This window comes from Mixophyes fleayi, chromosome 8 (genome assembly GCF_038048845.1).
Source record: "Mixophyes fleayi isolate aMixFle1 chromosome 8, aMixFle1.hap1, whole genome shotgun sequence".
Taxonomy (NCBI): domain Eukaryota; kingdom Metazoa; phylum Chordata; class Amphibia; order Anura; family Limnodynastidae; genus Mixophyes; species Mixophyes fleayi.
Genome location: NC_134409.1, coordinates 53843608 through 53862065, shown reverse-complemented (window position 1 = coordinate 53862065; position 18458 = coordinate 53843608). Strand labels below are relative to the sequence as shown.

General features: G+C 42.2%; 1 protein-coding gene across 7 annotated transcripts in view; it reads right to left on the bottom strand.

Moving 5' to 3' along the window:
* The window catches only part of NTNG1 (netrin G1), a 212329-nt gene that overhangs the window by 176437 nt on the left and 17434 nt on the right, over positions 1 to 18458 (bottom strand). For all 7 annotated transcript variants that reach the window (XM_075182570.1, XM_075182573.1, XM_075182574.1 and 4 more), the window contains exon 2: positions 16669 to 17393. In XM_075182570.1, coding sequence (XP_075038671.1) covers positions 16669 to 16899 — 231 coding nt within the window. In that variant the 5' untranslated portion in view covers positions 16900 to 17393. The remainder of the gene's footprint in view (positions 1 to 16668; positions 17394 to 18458) is intronic.

The following is an 18458-nucleotide window of genomic DNA, read 5'->3' as shown; positions in this document are numbered from 1 at the left end:
GTAATGGCCGAAAAAACGTTCATATTCCATTTCTAATGCTTGTCGTCTCTGAGACGGTGTCAGTGAAGACTCCACAGGGACTATGCAGTCCTCTAATTTTACTGCTCCCAACATTAATGTCGGGATATCCTCCATCCACGGCTTTAACAAGGTAACATGATATACTTCATCTTTCCGCCATCTACCGAGCTGCTGTAACTGGTAATTTTAATTACTTGTTCTGTGGGCTATATTACCTCATAAGGGCCTTGCCAATGCGGATAGAACTTGCCTTCTTGAGTTGGTGCAAGGACCCGCACCTTGTCACCTGGGCTATATGTGCATAAGGTGGCTTGGGTAACTTAACCTTTCTTTTGCAGCCCCCATGTTGTTTAACCAACGGACCGATCTGTTTATCTCTTCACAGTAATAGGAAGATTGACACTGTCATATTCCTCGGTGACCCCGTGAAATCATAGGATTTTCACTGATGATAGCCGGGTTGACAGGCCTTTTGGAACCACAGTGCCGAATGCCAAGGTGATTTCACTACCTGAGTCCACCAACGCGAACACCACCTGTTGCCACATCAGGACAGTTACCCGGAACAGCAGTGGATTCACCATGGACGAGGACATGGTGAAACAAGCAGGAAACATGGGGTCTAGTCAAACCACTGAACAATCCATCTGTTCTGGCAGATTTGGACAATGCCTCTGGAAGTGCCCCTGCTCACCCCACTCAAAACACCTTTCTGGGGTTATCTTGCGGTCTGTTCCAACCTCTAGTGTTGGTTTCAGCCTGAAGTCCAGCCTGGCAACTTTTTCAGCTGTCCGGGCTATATTTTCAACAGCGTAATACTGGTCAACAGCTATTGCAAGCTCCTCAAATGAGTGAGGGGCGGTCTGTAGAACCCATCTCTGTAACTCCCGACTTGCTGCCTTTAGTTGCTGAAAGTCCGCTATTTGGTCCTCAGGCACATCCATATAGGCCCGCTGGGTTATGCCCATCTAATAAGGATCAAGTTTCTCCACCCATTCAGCTGTTGGCCACTTAAGACGTGTCGCTGTGTCCTTTTTTAAACAATAACTTTTTTTCTCTGAATATCACACTTAGCTTTTGTTGTCTGGATGGCTGGGTGGACAGCTGTGTTTTTGGCTGTCCTTTCAGATCCTGCGATGACACCACTCTGTAGAAATTACCAGATATGAGACTCCTTCCTCCAGGCTTCTTAAGCAGTAGCTGTTTTATTTTCAGCATAAAACAGTACAACACAAACATAAAAGGTTCCACGGCTTCATGACACACTAACTACACCCACAATCGCTAACTATTTTCTTGCTGCTAGCCAGCCCCGCCCACCAGATCCTTTTATAGACACACACACACCACAGCAATCACACCCATGTCGTGCACCTGTGTGTAAACTCCTTTCTCAGGATCATTAACCCTGCTGGACAGGTCCTATTGTGGTTTACCTTTTATATCAGAGCTCAGAAAAATCCCAGGATCTAGGTAGTCAAAATGTAAAACAAAATTAGTGGTGGAGTCATAACTGTTTATGTCAATGCATGCACACCTTTCCTGGCTGGGAAATTATTAGCTTGGTTATTAGCTGGGTTCGAAATTTTACATTATTTTGTCCACCTCTGACCTCTTATTCTTTCTCTCTATAGTGTGAAACCTGTTTATGCTTTGGAATTTGGGATCTGCAGCTCTGAGGTGCCATCATCTGCCACTGTGTCCGGCTCTGAGTCACTTGCCACGGTGTCCGGTCCCCAGCGCCGGTGCTAGGGTCCTTGGCGCCCTAGGCACAGTGTGAAAATCGGTGCCCCCCCTTTAAAAATCGGTGCCCCCCGCTGTGGGTACCCTGTCAAAATTGGCGCTGCGCTTCCCTCCCCTCAGCTCCCCTCCCCATGTCTTTCTTTATCTTACCTGCATGAAGCTGCTCCTCTCTGCTGTCTTCACCCCTCCCCTCACAGACACTGTCGGGCCGTGATGATGTCATCATCACGACCTGTCACTGTCAGTGAGCGGAGGGGAGGAGACAGAGCAGAGAGGAGCAGCTTCATGCAGGTAAGATTCATAGCCCCTTCCCCCCTCTCCTCCCCGTGGATTTCCGCACAGTTTTAAATGATTTTTTTTTTTTGAGGCACCCTGCAGAGCCCGGCGCCCTAGGCAATTGCCTAACCTTGCCTAATGGGAGCACCGGGCCTGCCGGTCCCAAGTCTCCTTGCCAGTGTGAGGCTGTTAAACTGCACATGTATGAGACAGAGAACCTGTTGAAGACAGGAGGACTTCCTGTCCCTGAAGAGAGTTAGTACAGTGACTGGCTTAGGAGGGAACCCAGCCTAGCTACACAAGGACTGTGTATATTTGTGTGTTCAGCCACTAAAAAGAAAGTGGTGAGTGGCTTAGCTGCTCACTGGTTAGGGAGGGGACAAGAAGTGAGGCAGTGCCTTGAATGGGGGCTATTTTTGGTCTATTGAAACAGTTAATTTTACCTGTTCTGCATAAGCTAATTAAAGCTACTTAATGTGTAGAAGTCTGAGTTTACTGGCTCATACCTTTGAGCTATTCCTGTAACTATATATATATATATATATATATATATATATATATATATATACAGTATATATAATCTTTATTCTGCAACCGATACCGGGACTGCTAATATAATGCAAAGTGACAACGTGTCAGAACAGGGAGAGAATGTATCTCCTGCTCTCACCAAACAGTGTCATTACTGGTAATTGAATATCCAGCTGTCTCGGCTGTCAGGCTCAGATTAGTTTATATCTGAGAGAGATATATTGCAGATTAGTTACATTAGGACCATACTCCAGGGGTCAGACAAATGCATTAGGGGCTTCTCAGTTTGCAAAAACACAAAACAAACATCATGGCATCTCAGCTAAAATATTGCAAATCTACAGGTTGCAAATCCCTTGCTATTTACATATACAATCAACAAACACTTTATACATTTGATGTGATGGACAACAAATATACATAATAAATGTACCTCTCATTTATGATAATAAAACTGACACAATTATTCAAAAAAGATTGATAGAAATATAATACAAAACATAATTATATCTAACCAAAACACATATACAGGAGGAAGGTCACAATACGCGATGTGATAGGTCAGTTATTAGCTGATGACAGCAGCTAGTGAACATTAGCCTAGGTGTGAGGGGGCATTGCAAAGTTAAAGAATGGACATTTGTTTTAATGGGTCTTGGCTGAGGAGTCAGTTTTAGGGCCGTTAAGCTTGGTTGGTTAGACATTTTATGAAAAGCATAGATAGTAAATTTCCCAGTGTCCCTCTTCTTTGATGCTTAGTATTGGTGGATTGCTTGACTAGTGTAGACAGTGACACCACTAATTTTGTTCACTCTATTTTTTAAAATAGAAATGAGAGTCTTCTAAATCTGCTACCTAAAACAGAGACCTGAGTTTCTCTCATTAAAGGCATACCCTTGGTCAGCATCTATTTCAATGATGTTGCTTTCAGGTGTGGGTTTACTAATTGGGAAAGTTGAGCCTTATATTAAAATAATAATGTCGCTGAAGTCATTAGCTAAATTCACTTTACCTTTGTTCATAAACAGTAGCACAAGTAGCAGAGACGTAAGTGAATTCAGAACCAATAACCAGCAGTAAGGGGAAGAGTTACAAAAAACATTAAAATTGAGAGGTATGGGCAGAAGTTATAATGAGTAGTAAAAGGAGCAGTTATATAAAGCAGCTAGGGAAAAAAACTGTAAGTGAGGGAGTTGTAATATATAGTAATGCAGGACTTTAATTGGTGGGCTCACACATGTATACAGTCATGAATAGATATATACACATAACAATTGTGCAGTATATATGAATCCTACCCTAGTGTACAATGCAAACTATACTGTATTATATATAGACATGGTTTGAATGTGATTGCTCTGCATTGCCACTTACTGGTCATAAGTGTTACTACATCTTTTTAAAATGTCTTTTCTAAGCCTAGTGTGACAATATTGCTTTTACTTCGGGGATTTCCGCCACTTAAACACCCCTATGAGATGCATTCAAAACAGGCTTTTTGAAATTGATCGATTTCAATATGTGAGAAGCAAAAAGGAGACAAGCTGTAAGGACCAATAAGGCGAGGAGATACAAGGCACATTAAGGAAAGCAGTAAGGGGAATACTGTATAATATACAATTACAAGGGGCAGGTAGTACTATGGTTATTGGAAGAAGAAAGTGTTTCCTGACATCTTGGTCCTATGTTGTAGCAACAGGGAAATGTCATTTCATAATGAATACTGAGCTAATTGCTTAGTATATAACCTCTGCTGTACTCCTCATATTCTTAATTAAAACCACACCTGCTCCTAAACCATCAACAACATGAATTAAAATGTATTAACAAATACCGTGCATCCCATGACACAGATAGGCACCAAAAAAAATCTATGTACCGTGGGAAGATATCCAGTTTTCTAGAATGCAAATAAACATATGTAATGGATGTCTGCAGGCACCTAAGCACTCACAGCTACTGAACACAAGACAAAGCACCCAGAAAGTGGCACTTTAGCTTCCAGTTATCTCAGTGTGGACGCCTCGTTACTTCTCTGCACACAATGTACAGATGTTCAAGTGATGAATAGAGCAGAGTTAGCAGCTGTAATACAGGAGCACTCTCTAACCAAGCGTATCCACACTATGTCAGGAGAGAAAATTGGCACTTGCTTCTTTGCTGCATTACCCCATCAATGTGTTAATGAATGCAGGCTTGGTTTCAAACAAGGCGGGAAGGTTAACTCTTTCCCCGAGGAGCAACAGCTTTGAACCTGTGGTTGGTAAAGCAAAACTATGCATGATAAATTTAAAATTACTGTTTTATGTGTTAAACCATGCATGTCGTTATTATGTACAATTATATATTGTTCTGTTTTAGTTATTACACTGTCATTTCCAAAGGCTACTTTAGTGCATACAGTGACTGGACCACCTAACACATTCTGATAAAAGTCTTATGAAATACTTTTTTATTTTGCTGAATATCTGGCACTAAAATGACAATGTGCAGACTTTATCAGGCAGCTATAATCTGCCCTGGAAACACAAGGTCTTGATGAAGATGTTAGGAACCCGATCGATGGATAAAGGGCTTCCTAGGTATTTACATACATTGTCCTAATCTTATGAAAGATCTTTTCCTGTCACATTACAAAGAGTCATTACTTGTCTACTGATAAACACATGGGTTTTTGATCTCTCTTCATATTGCAGAAGACACATTCGTAATGAAAGCTTTAGAGAAATTGTTGATTAGTCACTCATATTTCATTATATAGCAGAAAGACAGTCAATAAAAAAAAAAGTGAAACATAAGATAACTGATAATCCTGTATATATCTCCCCTCTATCATCCTACAGATATAGAATCACTGTGTTCATCACAATAACAGATAGGCTAGACATTGTTAAATTAATTATGCAATATGATAATGTGCAATTAAATACAACTGCTAAAAAAATAAGAACGCATAATGATTTCTTCTCATACTGAAAACTCAGTTTACATGGGAAGAAGAGGGAGCAATGACTACAAAACACAGTGAACACTGCATCTGTAGTATTGGGACAAATGCTACATTATTTAAATGGGCACTGTACCTAAAACTACATGTAGGCTTACTTAGCTGTTAATAAAATTCACACATAAAGATGTGATTGAGGACATAGCTTGGGAAGCTCCCCTCAAAATCTGCAGCCTAGACCACCCCCTGCGTCTTACCTTGTGTGGAGGGAGGTGGTTAGCACCTTCTGCTCCTCTGTCGGACTGGAAGTGTGACTGGGCTATGACATGATAAGACTTCATTGGCCAGTGCCACACATCCAGCCTATCACTGACATGAAGGAGCAGCAGCTAGATGCTTCACAGGTAAGAAGCAGCCAGCTACTGCTCTTCCATGTCAGCATCCAATGCCCAATGTAGGGACACCATAGAGAATTAACAACAATGAATGAGTGACATTATGTCATTAATTCAGAGTTTAAACGGCCCCTAACTCTGGCACCCTACACAACCTCCTTAAGTCACCTAATGTTAGTGCTGATCCTGTTTGGGGGATGATATTTTTCTATACACAGCAGACTTCCTTTCAATAATCCAATTGAACATCACTGCAGTCAAGTCTCTAGTAGCCACATTTTGCAAAAAAATGCTGAAAACCCTAGAATGATACTTTATTCTCAACTGCAAAGCAAATAGAATGGGCCAATATCAAGGTCTGTCAAGTATGGAAATATTTACCTATATATTTGTAAATTTTATTAGTAGCTCTTTTATGTTAGATAACTTGTACTTTTGGTTAAGTAGCTCTGTAAGGGGTTAACAACTAACTGTTTACAACTATAACAACTATTTTTAAAGTGTAACCATCTCCTACTCAGAATGTAGACATTTTGTGGTCTGCATCAATATTGATGAGAATAAAGCCTATCAATTGACAGGAATTAGTGATACCACTGAGACATGAAACACTAGGGGGTATATTTACTAAACTGTGGGTTTGAAAAAGTCGAGATGTTGTCTATAGCAACCAATCAGATTCTAGTTATCATTTGTTTAGTACATTCTACAAAATTAATCTGGTTGGTTGCTATAGGCAACATCTCCACTTTTTCAAACCCGCAGTTTATACCCCTATGAGTTATGCCTTTGTGCCTTATTCCTTAGTGATGTCCCTAGTTCCAAATGAATTGTTAGGCTCATTATTAGCACATCCCAAAAGAATTGCTTCCCTTAACATTGTGAAGAATACAAGTATTCTTTAACGGCTGCAGTTGTAACTTACATTAATTAAAATTTCAGGTCCAATATTATATACAACCAAAAGAAAATATCAGGATGCAAACTATTCATTAAAATAAGTTCCATAGGGGGCGTGGCTTGGCAGCCATCAGGAGAAGTCGCACAGTCGGTGGGCTCCTCAAAAAACTGCTGGAAAAGTGCCCTTTATCCCATCCCTTTCCCGAAGATAACCCCACAGAACCCGCCCAACATCTCCGTGGACCCAGGGAGACCAGGTCTCAGAGCTCTCGGCGGCCCTAGGGGAAACGGGCTCGAATCCCTCTACCCGGCTGCCGACATTGAGATCCGGACCTTGCGCCCTCCTGCTCGCCACACTCCCACTCCCCTCACCTTCTACCCGAGCGGATTGGGGAACATCCGGTCCATCTGGAGACCCCCCCGCTGAATTGATCCTGAGGAGGGAAGGGGTGTTGATCCCCTCGCCGGAAGTGGCAGACGCCATTGTCCCCTTCTCTTCCGCCCTGTTACTACTCGCAGTGCCTGCTGGGAAGTTTGGAGATCCCGGAAATCGCAGCCTCACCAGCGACGAGGTAATCCCTGGGCTCCCAAGGAGACGTTACCCTCTGCACTCTCCACACCTCAGACGCGGAGTGGTAGAATACTTGCCCCCACACACCGTAACCCACCTGTCGCATATTGTTTCAAGCATTCCCTCTTTCCATCTCTGGATTCGGGTGGACAGCGCAGGTCTGGTTGGGGCCCCTCTGATATCCCTCAGATCTGAAGACACAACGGAACCCACTGTTGAATTCTCCAACAGTATCTCCATAAGCTGTACTAACTCCGCCTTGGGCCCACTCAAAGCTGCGCACCACTAGAGAGAAGACTCCCTTCCCAAAACAGCAGAGGCCAGTAATACGGTCCCGCACTAGCTACAAAAATACCGTATCTCACTTATTGTAAGGACAGCTCCTGGAGGATATCCTGGGGTGATTCTCTCTTTCCCTCCACTCTAACAGCTTAAAAGGGCTAATGTCACCCTAAACCAAATGGACTTGTCCCCCACCTGTCTGTTACACTCTCATTATTGAGACGAAAGGTCTTCCAGAGCTAAAATCTCCAATATGAACAGATCTGCAGGTAGAGGCCGCCGGGGCACGGCCGGCGAAATCACGCAGCATTTCTCTCGTCAAGACAAACCTGGCTCATCATCTTCTTCTCCCCCTTCCCCTCAAGAACCCCACAACGGTGGAGAGTCATCAGGCACGTCAAATCCATCTACCAAGGCCGACTTTGCTGAACTGAGAAACTTAATTGTTGATCGTACCAATGCCTTCTCGGTAGATTTGCAAAAAGCAATAGGGGACCTCAAAACGGAAATGGTCATAATTGCCAAAAGAACTTCAACGTTAGAAAACAAGATGGAGTCCTCACTCAAATTCCAGACTGACGCTTCTCAAGACTTGGACTTCCTACTGAAAGAAAATGATTTCTTCAGAGACAAACTGGAAGATATGGAAAATAGGGACCATCGCAACAACCTACGACTGCGCAACATCCCTCAAAAAATCGACCCCAAGGACCTTGAAGATTTCGTATGCAAGTTCTTCTCCTCTTTAGACCCCATGCTCTCCAATCAACCAATACAGATAGAAAGGGTCCATAGAGCTCTAAGACCACGTCCAAAGGACTCTGACCCCCCCCCGTGACGTGATCCTACGCCTCCTCTCCTTCAAGACTAAGGACATTATCACCAAGGCAGTCAGGAACTCTCCCTTCATACACTTTGATGGTAACCGCATCCAAGTGTTTCAAGACCTCGCCTCATCAACTATTGCTAAACGTCGTGATCTTAGGGATGTGACACGCACCCTCAGGGAGAACGGCTACAAGTATCGTTGGGGATTCCCTTTCCGTCTGATAGTTGAGGTGGAAGGTCATCAAGAAACAATCCGCACACCCAACAAAGGGAAAGACTTGATCCACAAACTCAATCTCCCACGCTCTGACAGATCCTCTGGAGAAGATCCGCAAACTTCATCTAGCCAACAACCTCCCTGATTTAATTCTCTGTCTTCCTCACTAGAGAGGATGTTAATACCTAGTCGCATCTCTTAACTCATATAACGTTATGTTCTGCATTGTCTTGCACACTATGTTTTTTCCTTTTGCATTGTTTGCATTCGTTCACTCAGGTTTGTTCTTGTTAAAATAACTTTTGCTGTACTACAGTATTCATCACTTCTGGTTGGCCGTTTCACCAATAATCTATTACACTTGGATAATTTGCAAGACAGACGGGGGACACTCCTTTTGCTCCCCTGGTCACGCACCCACACATACTGGGAATTATTCACCTATAGCTCTAAATTTACATTTGGATATACAAAACATTACTGCACTCCCGCACCTAGTGTCTTCATTTGTAACGTTTTATAGGTTCATCCTACCTATCTTTAGTTTATTTTGGTATTCAGGCACTTCACCTGTGGACTCTTCCTCTGCCTTTGAGGCCTGAGTCCACCCCCCTTACCCTCTTTCACCCTAAAATCTCTTCACCTTTTTCTTTCTACTGTCCCTTTCTTCCTACGCCTTTCTTTCCTGACGCATACTCCGCCCTCTCTTCTACTTGGTGTCCCTCCTTCCCCCCCAATTGCTGAACACATTGCCCCCAAAACAACCTAGCCCCCCTACAAAACAGCCATGTCTTTCACTACACTCTCTCTCAATGTAAAACACTCCGCAAATACGTTCTATGTTGCACCACACTATGCATAAACTAAAAGGTGATATTATTTTTCTACAGGAGACCCACTTCAAGGCCGGCGGCCATCCCTCCTTGTCCTCCAGAAGACACTCCATGGCTTACTACTCATCTCATACTACTAAGAAAAACGGAGTGGCCATCCTACTCCGCAATACTGTTCCCTTCATTGTGTCAGAGATCAGGGGCGACCCCGAGGGACGATTTTTGATCTTAATGGGAAGGATTGGACACTTAGACATCACCCTTGCTAATATCTACGCTCCTAACACAGGTCAGGCGGCTTTTTTTACACACTTCTTCACAGAACTACATCGCTCACGCAAGGGTTTGGTCCTCCTGGGGGGAGACTTCAACACAGTTATGTCCCCCTCAATGGACAGATCAACTTCTAGGCGCCCCTCTTCCCTAGCTTCACACACCAAAAACTTGCTCAAGCAAACAACTGAAGCTGGCCTTTTTGACATTTGGCGAGCACTTTATCCCTCTTCCAGGGACTACACATTCTATTCATTCCCCCACCAATCCTATTCCAGAATAGATATGTTCATGTGTTGTACTAACCTCTTCCAACACATAAAGAAAGCTGACATAATCCCCAACACCTAGTCTGACCACTCAATACTCTCCCTCTCGGTTGACCTTTTTCAGAACCCCTGGGGTAGAACTTCATGGAGACTAAATATGACATTACTTAAGCTACCGCACTTTAAAGAGCAAATAGCAGAAGCGTTAACAGGTTACTTTGACATCAACAATAACCTAGAAGTCCCAATCCCATCAATCTGGGAAGCTCATAAAGCGGTAATCCGAGGTAACATTATACAGTTCGCTTCCCGTAGGAAGAAAGAACGCAACGAGACATACAACAAGCTATTCTCCCAGTTTAAAATCCTAGAATTACAACATAAGCAATCTAACTCCCGTTCTCTCGGACAGCAGATTCAAAAAATTAGAGGGGAAATTCAGGCTATATTGGCAGAGAAGACCGAGCGTCAACTCCGCTGGCTCAACCAATCCTTTTACGAGAAAGGAGATAAGGCCGACACTCTCTTGGCCAAAAGAATTAGAGCTAAAAGGGCATCCCAAACAATCTCTTCCATTAGAAACAAGAAGAGAAACATATCTTATGATCCCAGGGTCATTAACGGCACTTTCCATGAATACTATGAAAACCTCTATAACCTGCACAAAGCTCAACACACCCCAGAAGCCTCTCCCCAGGCCATCAAATCATACCTAGACAAATGCTCACTGCCCACCCTGTCCCCTCATCAGATCACATCTTTAAATCAGGAAATTACTGGGCAGGAAGTTTCCTTGGCCTTGAAATCACAAAAAAACTCCAAAGCCCCCGGCCCCGATGGCTTCATGATGTCCTACTATAAAACATTTTCTAAAGAACTTGTCCCCCAACTGACCCAATTATTTAACAACATACTACATGGTGGTAAATTTCACGAAGAGTCCACCCGCTCTACCATCCCCAAACCAAACAAAGACACTTCCTGTTGCTCTAGTTATCGCCCCATCTCATTAATCAATGCAGATGTAAAATTATTCGCTAAAGTTTTGGCAAACAGACTAAATAATTACATGTCGACCCTGATATTCCCGGACCAAGTAGGTTTCATCCCCTCTAGACAAGCCCTAGACAATACTAGGCGCACCATAGATATTATGAACTATGTCAATCAGCACAAAATTCCCACAGTGGTCCTAGCCTTTGACGCCGAAAAGGCATTTGATAGGCTTTCCTGGCCCTTCATGTTCAACACCCTCAAACAATTTGGTCTGAGGGGGGAATTCATGTCGGCCATCCAAGCCTTATACCACCGCCCGTCCTCGTCAGTTTTGACGAACGGACTACTGTACCCCACCTTCTCCCTGGGCAATGGCACAAGACAAGGATGTCCTTTGTCACCCTTACTGTACGCACTATGTATCGAACCCTTAGCTGCCGCCATAAGACGAAACCCAGACATTTCTGGGATTCAAATAGGCCCCCGACACTTCAAAATCTCACTATTCGCTGACGATGTCCTTCTGACACTTTCCAACCCCCTAATTTCGCTCCCAAATTTACTCGAGGAACTAAAGACATACGGTTCTTTATCAGACTACAAAATAAATAATTCCAAATCTGAGGCTCTTGCGCTCCAAACCCCTGACACGGTAAAACGCATTCTAGAGTCGTCATTTAATTTCCAATGGCGTCCTAAAGCGGTTCGCTATCTCGGGATCCAGATAACCAAGGAATATAGCCAACTGTTTAACGCTAATTACTCCCCCCTTCTAAACTCAATTAAAGGCGACCTCATAAGATGGGACCCACTGTTCATCTCCTGGTTTGGCAGAATAAATGTAATAAAAATGAACGTCTTACCCCGAATTCTGTATCTATTCCAGACATTACCTATACCAGTCCCAGGGACATACTTAGCGAATCTCCAACTATTGTGTAGTAGATTTATTTGGCAGGGGAAAAAATCGAGACTCAAAAGATCCTGGCCAAGCACTCACGATCAGGTGGTTGCGGATTACCGCTTTTTGACCAATATTACCACGCGGTTAACCTAAGCCATATAGTCTCTTGGCAGACGCCCCCGGGGCTCAAGAGATGGGTCGACCTCGAAAATGCACTCACAGCAGAACATAATCTCAGCTCCCTTCCCTGGCTTCCCCGTAGTCAGAGACCGGCCTCGACTTATTCTCACCCCACTCTACAGTTTACACTCGATCTATGGGATAAACTACACAGGAGATGGAAACTCACCTCATTTCCCTCCCCTCTCACGCCACTCTGGCACAATCCAGATTTCACCCCCGGGAACTCCAAACCCTATGCTGTACCCTGGCAAAAAGCGGGGATTACTCAATTTACCCACATCTTAGGGACATATGCCCCCCAGTCCTTCTCGGATCTGAGAGAAAAGTCTAAACTCCCGCCGTCCCTGTTTTTTGCTTACATTCAAATAAGAAGCTTTATACAGTCAAATTGCAGATCTTCCAAACTACGTAGCCCTACTCCCTTTGAGAGATGCTGTACTAATCGAGTTGGAGCTCAGGGATTGATTTCCCTGATATATCACGTATACCTAAAACCAGAAAGTAGTCCCATCAAATTGTTCGAGACTGCTTGGGAACGGGACATTGGCAAAACACTGGATCAGGAGGGATGGTCCCGGATCAGAACCAGGATCTCCAAGGTATCCATTAACACGTCGATTAAAGAAAACACATTTAAGGTCTACACAAGATGGTACCTGGTACCCACGAGACTTCACAAGATTTACCCAGGTACGTCAGACTTATGCTGGAGATCATGTGGTGGGGTGGGATCTTTTTATCACATTTGGTGGACTTGCCCTTTTATATCCAATCTATGGGCGCAGGTTTCCGATTTTATCTCCAAAATTCTGAAGGTCGGGGTTTCCCCGGACCCACTGGTTATGCTACTATGCTCTCGAGACAAATCACTTAATAAGTTCAGCAATAAACTGGCACAAAATATATGTGCCGCAACATGCCTCCAAATAGCTAAGAACTGGAAGTCATCTTGCCTTCCGAACCTTCATAGCATAACCTCCCAAGTTTGGTATATAGCTTCAATGGAATACATTACAAGCCTTCTCCATGATAAAATCAACAACTTCCACAAAACCTGGGATCCATGGTACTCCTTTCATCAATCCCCTATGCCTGCCATCCAGTAACTTGTTCCTTCTCCTCATTCCGTCCTTTTAACCCCCTGTATCATCGCCCCCTCTAGATTTGATCTTTCTCTATTACTAAGTCATCCCTAGTTCACCGGGAAGGTTTGACAGCAACTCTCTCCTCATTCTATTCACTAGCATCTCTTTTGAGACATATGGCCCCCTGAAGGTGGGCCACGCAGGCCGCCCCCTCCTTGGGGATTCCACTGAACCTCTTTTCTCTCCTTCCTCTTCTTCTTTCCTTCTCCCTATCTCTCTACCCCTCTCTCCCCCTCCTATAACTTAACCAAAAAATAGAAAAAAAACAACAACAAAAAGATAGTCTAGGGAACTGAAGGAAAGTAAGTGTGCAATTTGGAACGCAACTAAGAATAATTTTGCCTGTACTCTCAGACTCTATTCTATATTGTATATTCTCAGAAGCTCTTCCTTCTATCTCCCTTCCCTGTTACACAACTATCTTGTATTATCTGTATTGTTGTCAAAAATAAAGAGTTAAAAAAAAATAAAAAAAATTCCATAAAACAGATGATTTTCTATAAAATAAATGGTTCATCACACTTAATTGAAAGTAATACAAATACTGGCCATATAGATAATGATGTGGTTGTTCCAGGACCGCAATCATTGCTGAATAATTAGGTGACTGGTGAACAATATTACAACACAAACACAATAACATTGTAGTAGGATTACACAAAATCACTGTCACGTACATACAGTTGATATAAGTTATGCAATAACAACAAATAGATACACTCTTATTATTCTTAAAGATGTTCCATAAAAAAAAGTAGTTTAGCTCCATAGAGAAACCATGTACTATTCCACCTATTGAACTAATTTCTTGCATTATTCCTATCATATCATAAAGGTCTGTACACATACCTGGCAGTAGATGAAAATTGTTGATTTTGATAGTGAGCAACTGGGAGAGATTTGAAGAAGAGGAGCATTAAATACCATAGAGGGCGGCACGTGGCTTAATGTGAGCAGTTCACAACCAATCAAATGCCACAATGCTTCCACGTGGAGATTTTTCAAACTGATCAATCCAGCAGTTATTCAAATGGCCAAATACAAAATTAACAAAGAATTTGGGCTCCTTGAATCTGCCCTGAGGAATTTGGGGCTTTATCAGCACTATTGCAGGAAATATTGAATCAAAATATATTTTTCCTGGGTTTCTTGTGCCACACTTTTCACGATTTCCTTGTGTTTATTTGATTCTAGGCTTTTAATAATGTCTGTAGCCTATAGTGTACTTGTGTAATGTTATCATATCTTACGCAGAGCCGTAACTAGGGTGGTGCGGGCGGTGCCGTCGCCCAGGGCGCAAGCCCCAAGGGGGCGCAGCAGCCACCCGCTACCTAGCTCTTTTGTCAGTGATAAGAAAAGCCAGTGATAAGAAATGCCTTTGACTTCCGCAGTGGAACGCATGTGCGTTCCACAGACAGGAAGTTCGGCATTTGGAACGCAAATACCGAACTTCCTGTTTGTGGAACATGCGTTCCACTGCAGAAGTCAAAGAGGGTGCAGACCTTTGTAATGACAGAGAAACCTGACTTGTTGTAGTGTCTCTGTGTGCGTGCGCTATTTTGTGAAAGGTTGCAGGACATGTGTGCGTTACACAGGTGGTGTATATATGTATATCAGGAGGGTCACTCCTTACCGATGCGCTGACAGGTACTAGACAGCTGGCCAGGATCTTTGCATAGATGTTCCGGTAGAAGGAGCATGCTGCCATGTCTGTATATCTCGGTGGTCTCCTACACGGTCCCTAGGTCCTGGTCACTTTTTCGGTCTCACACTCTCTTTCTCTCCTGCACTTTTTGCCATCCTGCTCACATCCTCTACTGTCTTTAAATTGTCTGTCTCTTCCTTTCTCCTCCTTATACATCAGGTCTCCACCCACCTCCTGTATCCTAACTTCTTGCAGTCTCGCCGCTCAGTTACCACCTCAGTCTGACCCTCATTGCCCGTCTTCTTTTACTGGTTCACACCTTCCTCCTCTGTCAGCTCTGCCTTCTTCTCACCTCCCATTTCTTTGCTACACCTCCTATTTTGTCACTACAGTTCTTGTACACCTGTCCTGCCTTTATGAAGCCTTACTCCATCTTCTGATGTCTCCCCCTCTTACTATGAGATACCCTGGAAGCGCTGTCTGGTACTTTTACATTTTTGTTTCAGGTATGGTCTTCTTGGAGATGATGTACTACAGTTCAAAGAAACTACAATTTGTTTTAAAGTTGTTAAAGAATATGAATAACTTCAATTTGGTTAGGTTCAGTTTATATGTCATACCCAACAACCTCCTTTGGAGTTCTCTATGTACCATCTATTTTTGAACTTTTTTATTATAGTTTTGCATTAATAATATTTCTCCCCTCCTTATTGTTTATGTTTTTATGTGCTAATGTTTTATAATATGACCCATGGTCTGCATTTATCTTTATACCTCTTTATTAGTTTACCTGCTATTTTGCAACCTGTTTTTCCTGTCACTGACTCTGCGCCTAACTTCTAGGGATAATTATCATAGTTGGTGTGATTTTTTCAGTAAAGAGCTAGCCACACCCACACATTAGGTTGGCCACACCCACTTGTCAAATGCCACTCCCACATAGATGGGGGGCGCCGGGGCCCTGTCTCGCCCAGGGCACTAAAATGTCTAGTTACGGCACTGATCTTACGTAATGTATCACAAAGCATGCAACGTAATACGATTATTAGAACTGTACTGATATTAGTTACTGATATTGTCAGAGTTAATTATATGTAGGCTGAATGGCCATGAACCTTTAGATGCCATTTCTCGTTCATGTCTAAGTTGTTGTTTTTTAATTGATAAAAATGGATAAGAAGTTGTTTTTTTAAGAGATAATGCTTTAACTGCTCGGTTAATTGAAAATGTATGTTCTTCATAAAGATAACTCCTACAACTTATCTTGTTGCTTATATAACAGCTACTCACTACTATTAACCCATATAAATTAAGTTCTTTCCATAATCTATAATTTATTCATGTTCTCATGAAGCTGCTTCTGGACATAATACATCTTAATCCACTGCTACACATTTTAAATGTTGCCTGTAATAAACTCCACAGACAACCATAATATTATTTTTACTTAATGACTGAAACTATTCCTTCTAGACTGACCTTGTCCTGTATCCTTTTGTTTCATAAATACCTTCTGCTAAATTCTCCATTATGAGACATTTTGGTTGTCAAACGTCTCCTAAGCAATGCACAGTATTCTGTTCTTTTGGACTAGAAGCATCTATACGTTATAGGCCCTTAAAATTCAACACAATATGCTGAAAATAAATCACTTCAGAGTCACATTAGTATTGATTCATATCTGTTTTAGTACAGTTTGTGTCTCTTACCATTGCACAGAAGGGTTCTGGTGGGTCCCCACAGGTACTGTTCGGAGGGTCCATTTTTACCTTCAGATAAGGTGTCACGTCTTTAGATTCTGGTTGACAAGCCATATATTCCCACACAATGCCTTCATCAGATTTTGTTTGTGTCTTACACATATCATAGTGTCCATGCTGCATTGCTATAGAGACTGCCACCCATAGGGTGTGGAGATTCAGCACCATGAACAGGTACATATTGAGATGCTACTTTGACCTCACTTGATGAATGCAGTAACTCCAAGATGTTTAGCTATTACAGCTCAAACTTGGGAAATATAGCTCTACAGTAAAGTCCAGGATATTGATGGAAACCCAACATTCTTTGGCCACTGTTCAATAATTAACGATTATAGCACTTTGACCTAATTTCATCAGACCAACGTACATGAAATGAAAGGAACTTCTTCACTGGTGGTTGGTGGGGCTTAAACTTTCATGAACAGCAGTAATGTAATGATTACACAGTTTTCTACTTGGCTTAATACATTTTTCACAAATGTTGACTTACTAGAGTTTCAATGTCCAGAGATAATTCTCAAAAAAATGAACTTAACAAAAAAGGGAAGTTTTATATTGCAGAGACGATAAACCGAAGTGTATCCTTTGTTCGGAGGATGGGACTGTTGTTGAAATAAGATTAGCTTAGTGCTTGATATGAATCAATCTTCTTCTTCCTTTGGCTTTTCCACCTTTGAAACAGAGAAAAAAAAAATCAGGTTGGAGTTTATTGTCTGAAAAATCAATGTTTTTCTGTAACAGCACACAGCCTGACATTTGATGGATCTTATCAATAAGGACGACAGATAATCATTCACTGAGAGGTTCTTGTGGTTTAAACCATGTTCAAAAAACAGTTATGGATTTAAAAATATATATATAGTACTATATCATATTCCTAGCCCACTGACCCTAACATCAGTTACATTTTTTATTTAAACAATACAGATCTATTTTCATTGGTCAGTATGACATTGTCAAATTGGATTAGCACTAAAGCTTTCAAAATCCTGATGATTACCGCTAAAATGAAGATTTATTTTCTCAAGACAACAAGAATTTATCATTTTGCAGGGCTTTCCCTTACTCTCTTTTCCCTAATTTTATGAGCCAATTAGACCAATGTAGAGCATCTCCAGCTCATTAACATTGCCTTGTTCATCAATTGTTTCTCAATTCTGTGATCCAATCTTTTAAAAAGAGAGTATAACCAATCCTTCTAAACTGATTCATTGTGTGAGGCTCCAAGACCAAACAGAAGCAGAGGTAATTCAATAGTTATGAAAATAGCCATGCTGGCAAGACCTGAACTATGTTGTATAGTTTAGCACAAAAAAGAAATATATATTCTCTTTTATTTGTGCTTGTTTAATACAGATACACAAATAAATTATAAAGCTAGCTCATTAAAAAATTATATGGTCTTTTAAAAATAAGTAGAGTGTGGTATTGTGTTTTTGCTGTGTCAAATTCAGGGATCCTTTTGTGGCTTCCCAAATAATTGCAGCCAGTGGTGGAATTGGGCTGGTATAATGTGGTATGCCATACCGCCTTTTCTCCTACTGCCTTCATTGTAGCTCATCCCTGTAACTTCTGATAGGAAGTGGGGTGGTGCTTTTCTGATGTCTGGTGCAGACCCAGTGCTGGGCCACTCTGGGCAGGGAAACTCTCCAGACAAGCCCCAGGCCTCTGGGCCTGTTCTGGGAGACAACTCCCACGCCAAAACAGCAGAGCTTTCAAACCCTAAAGTTATTTCT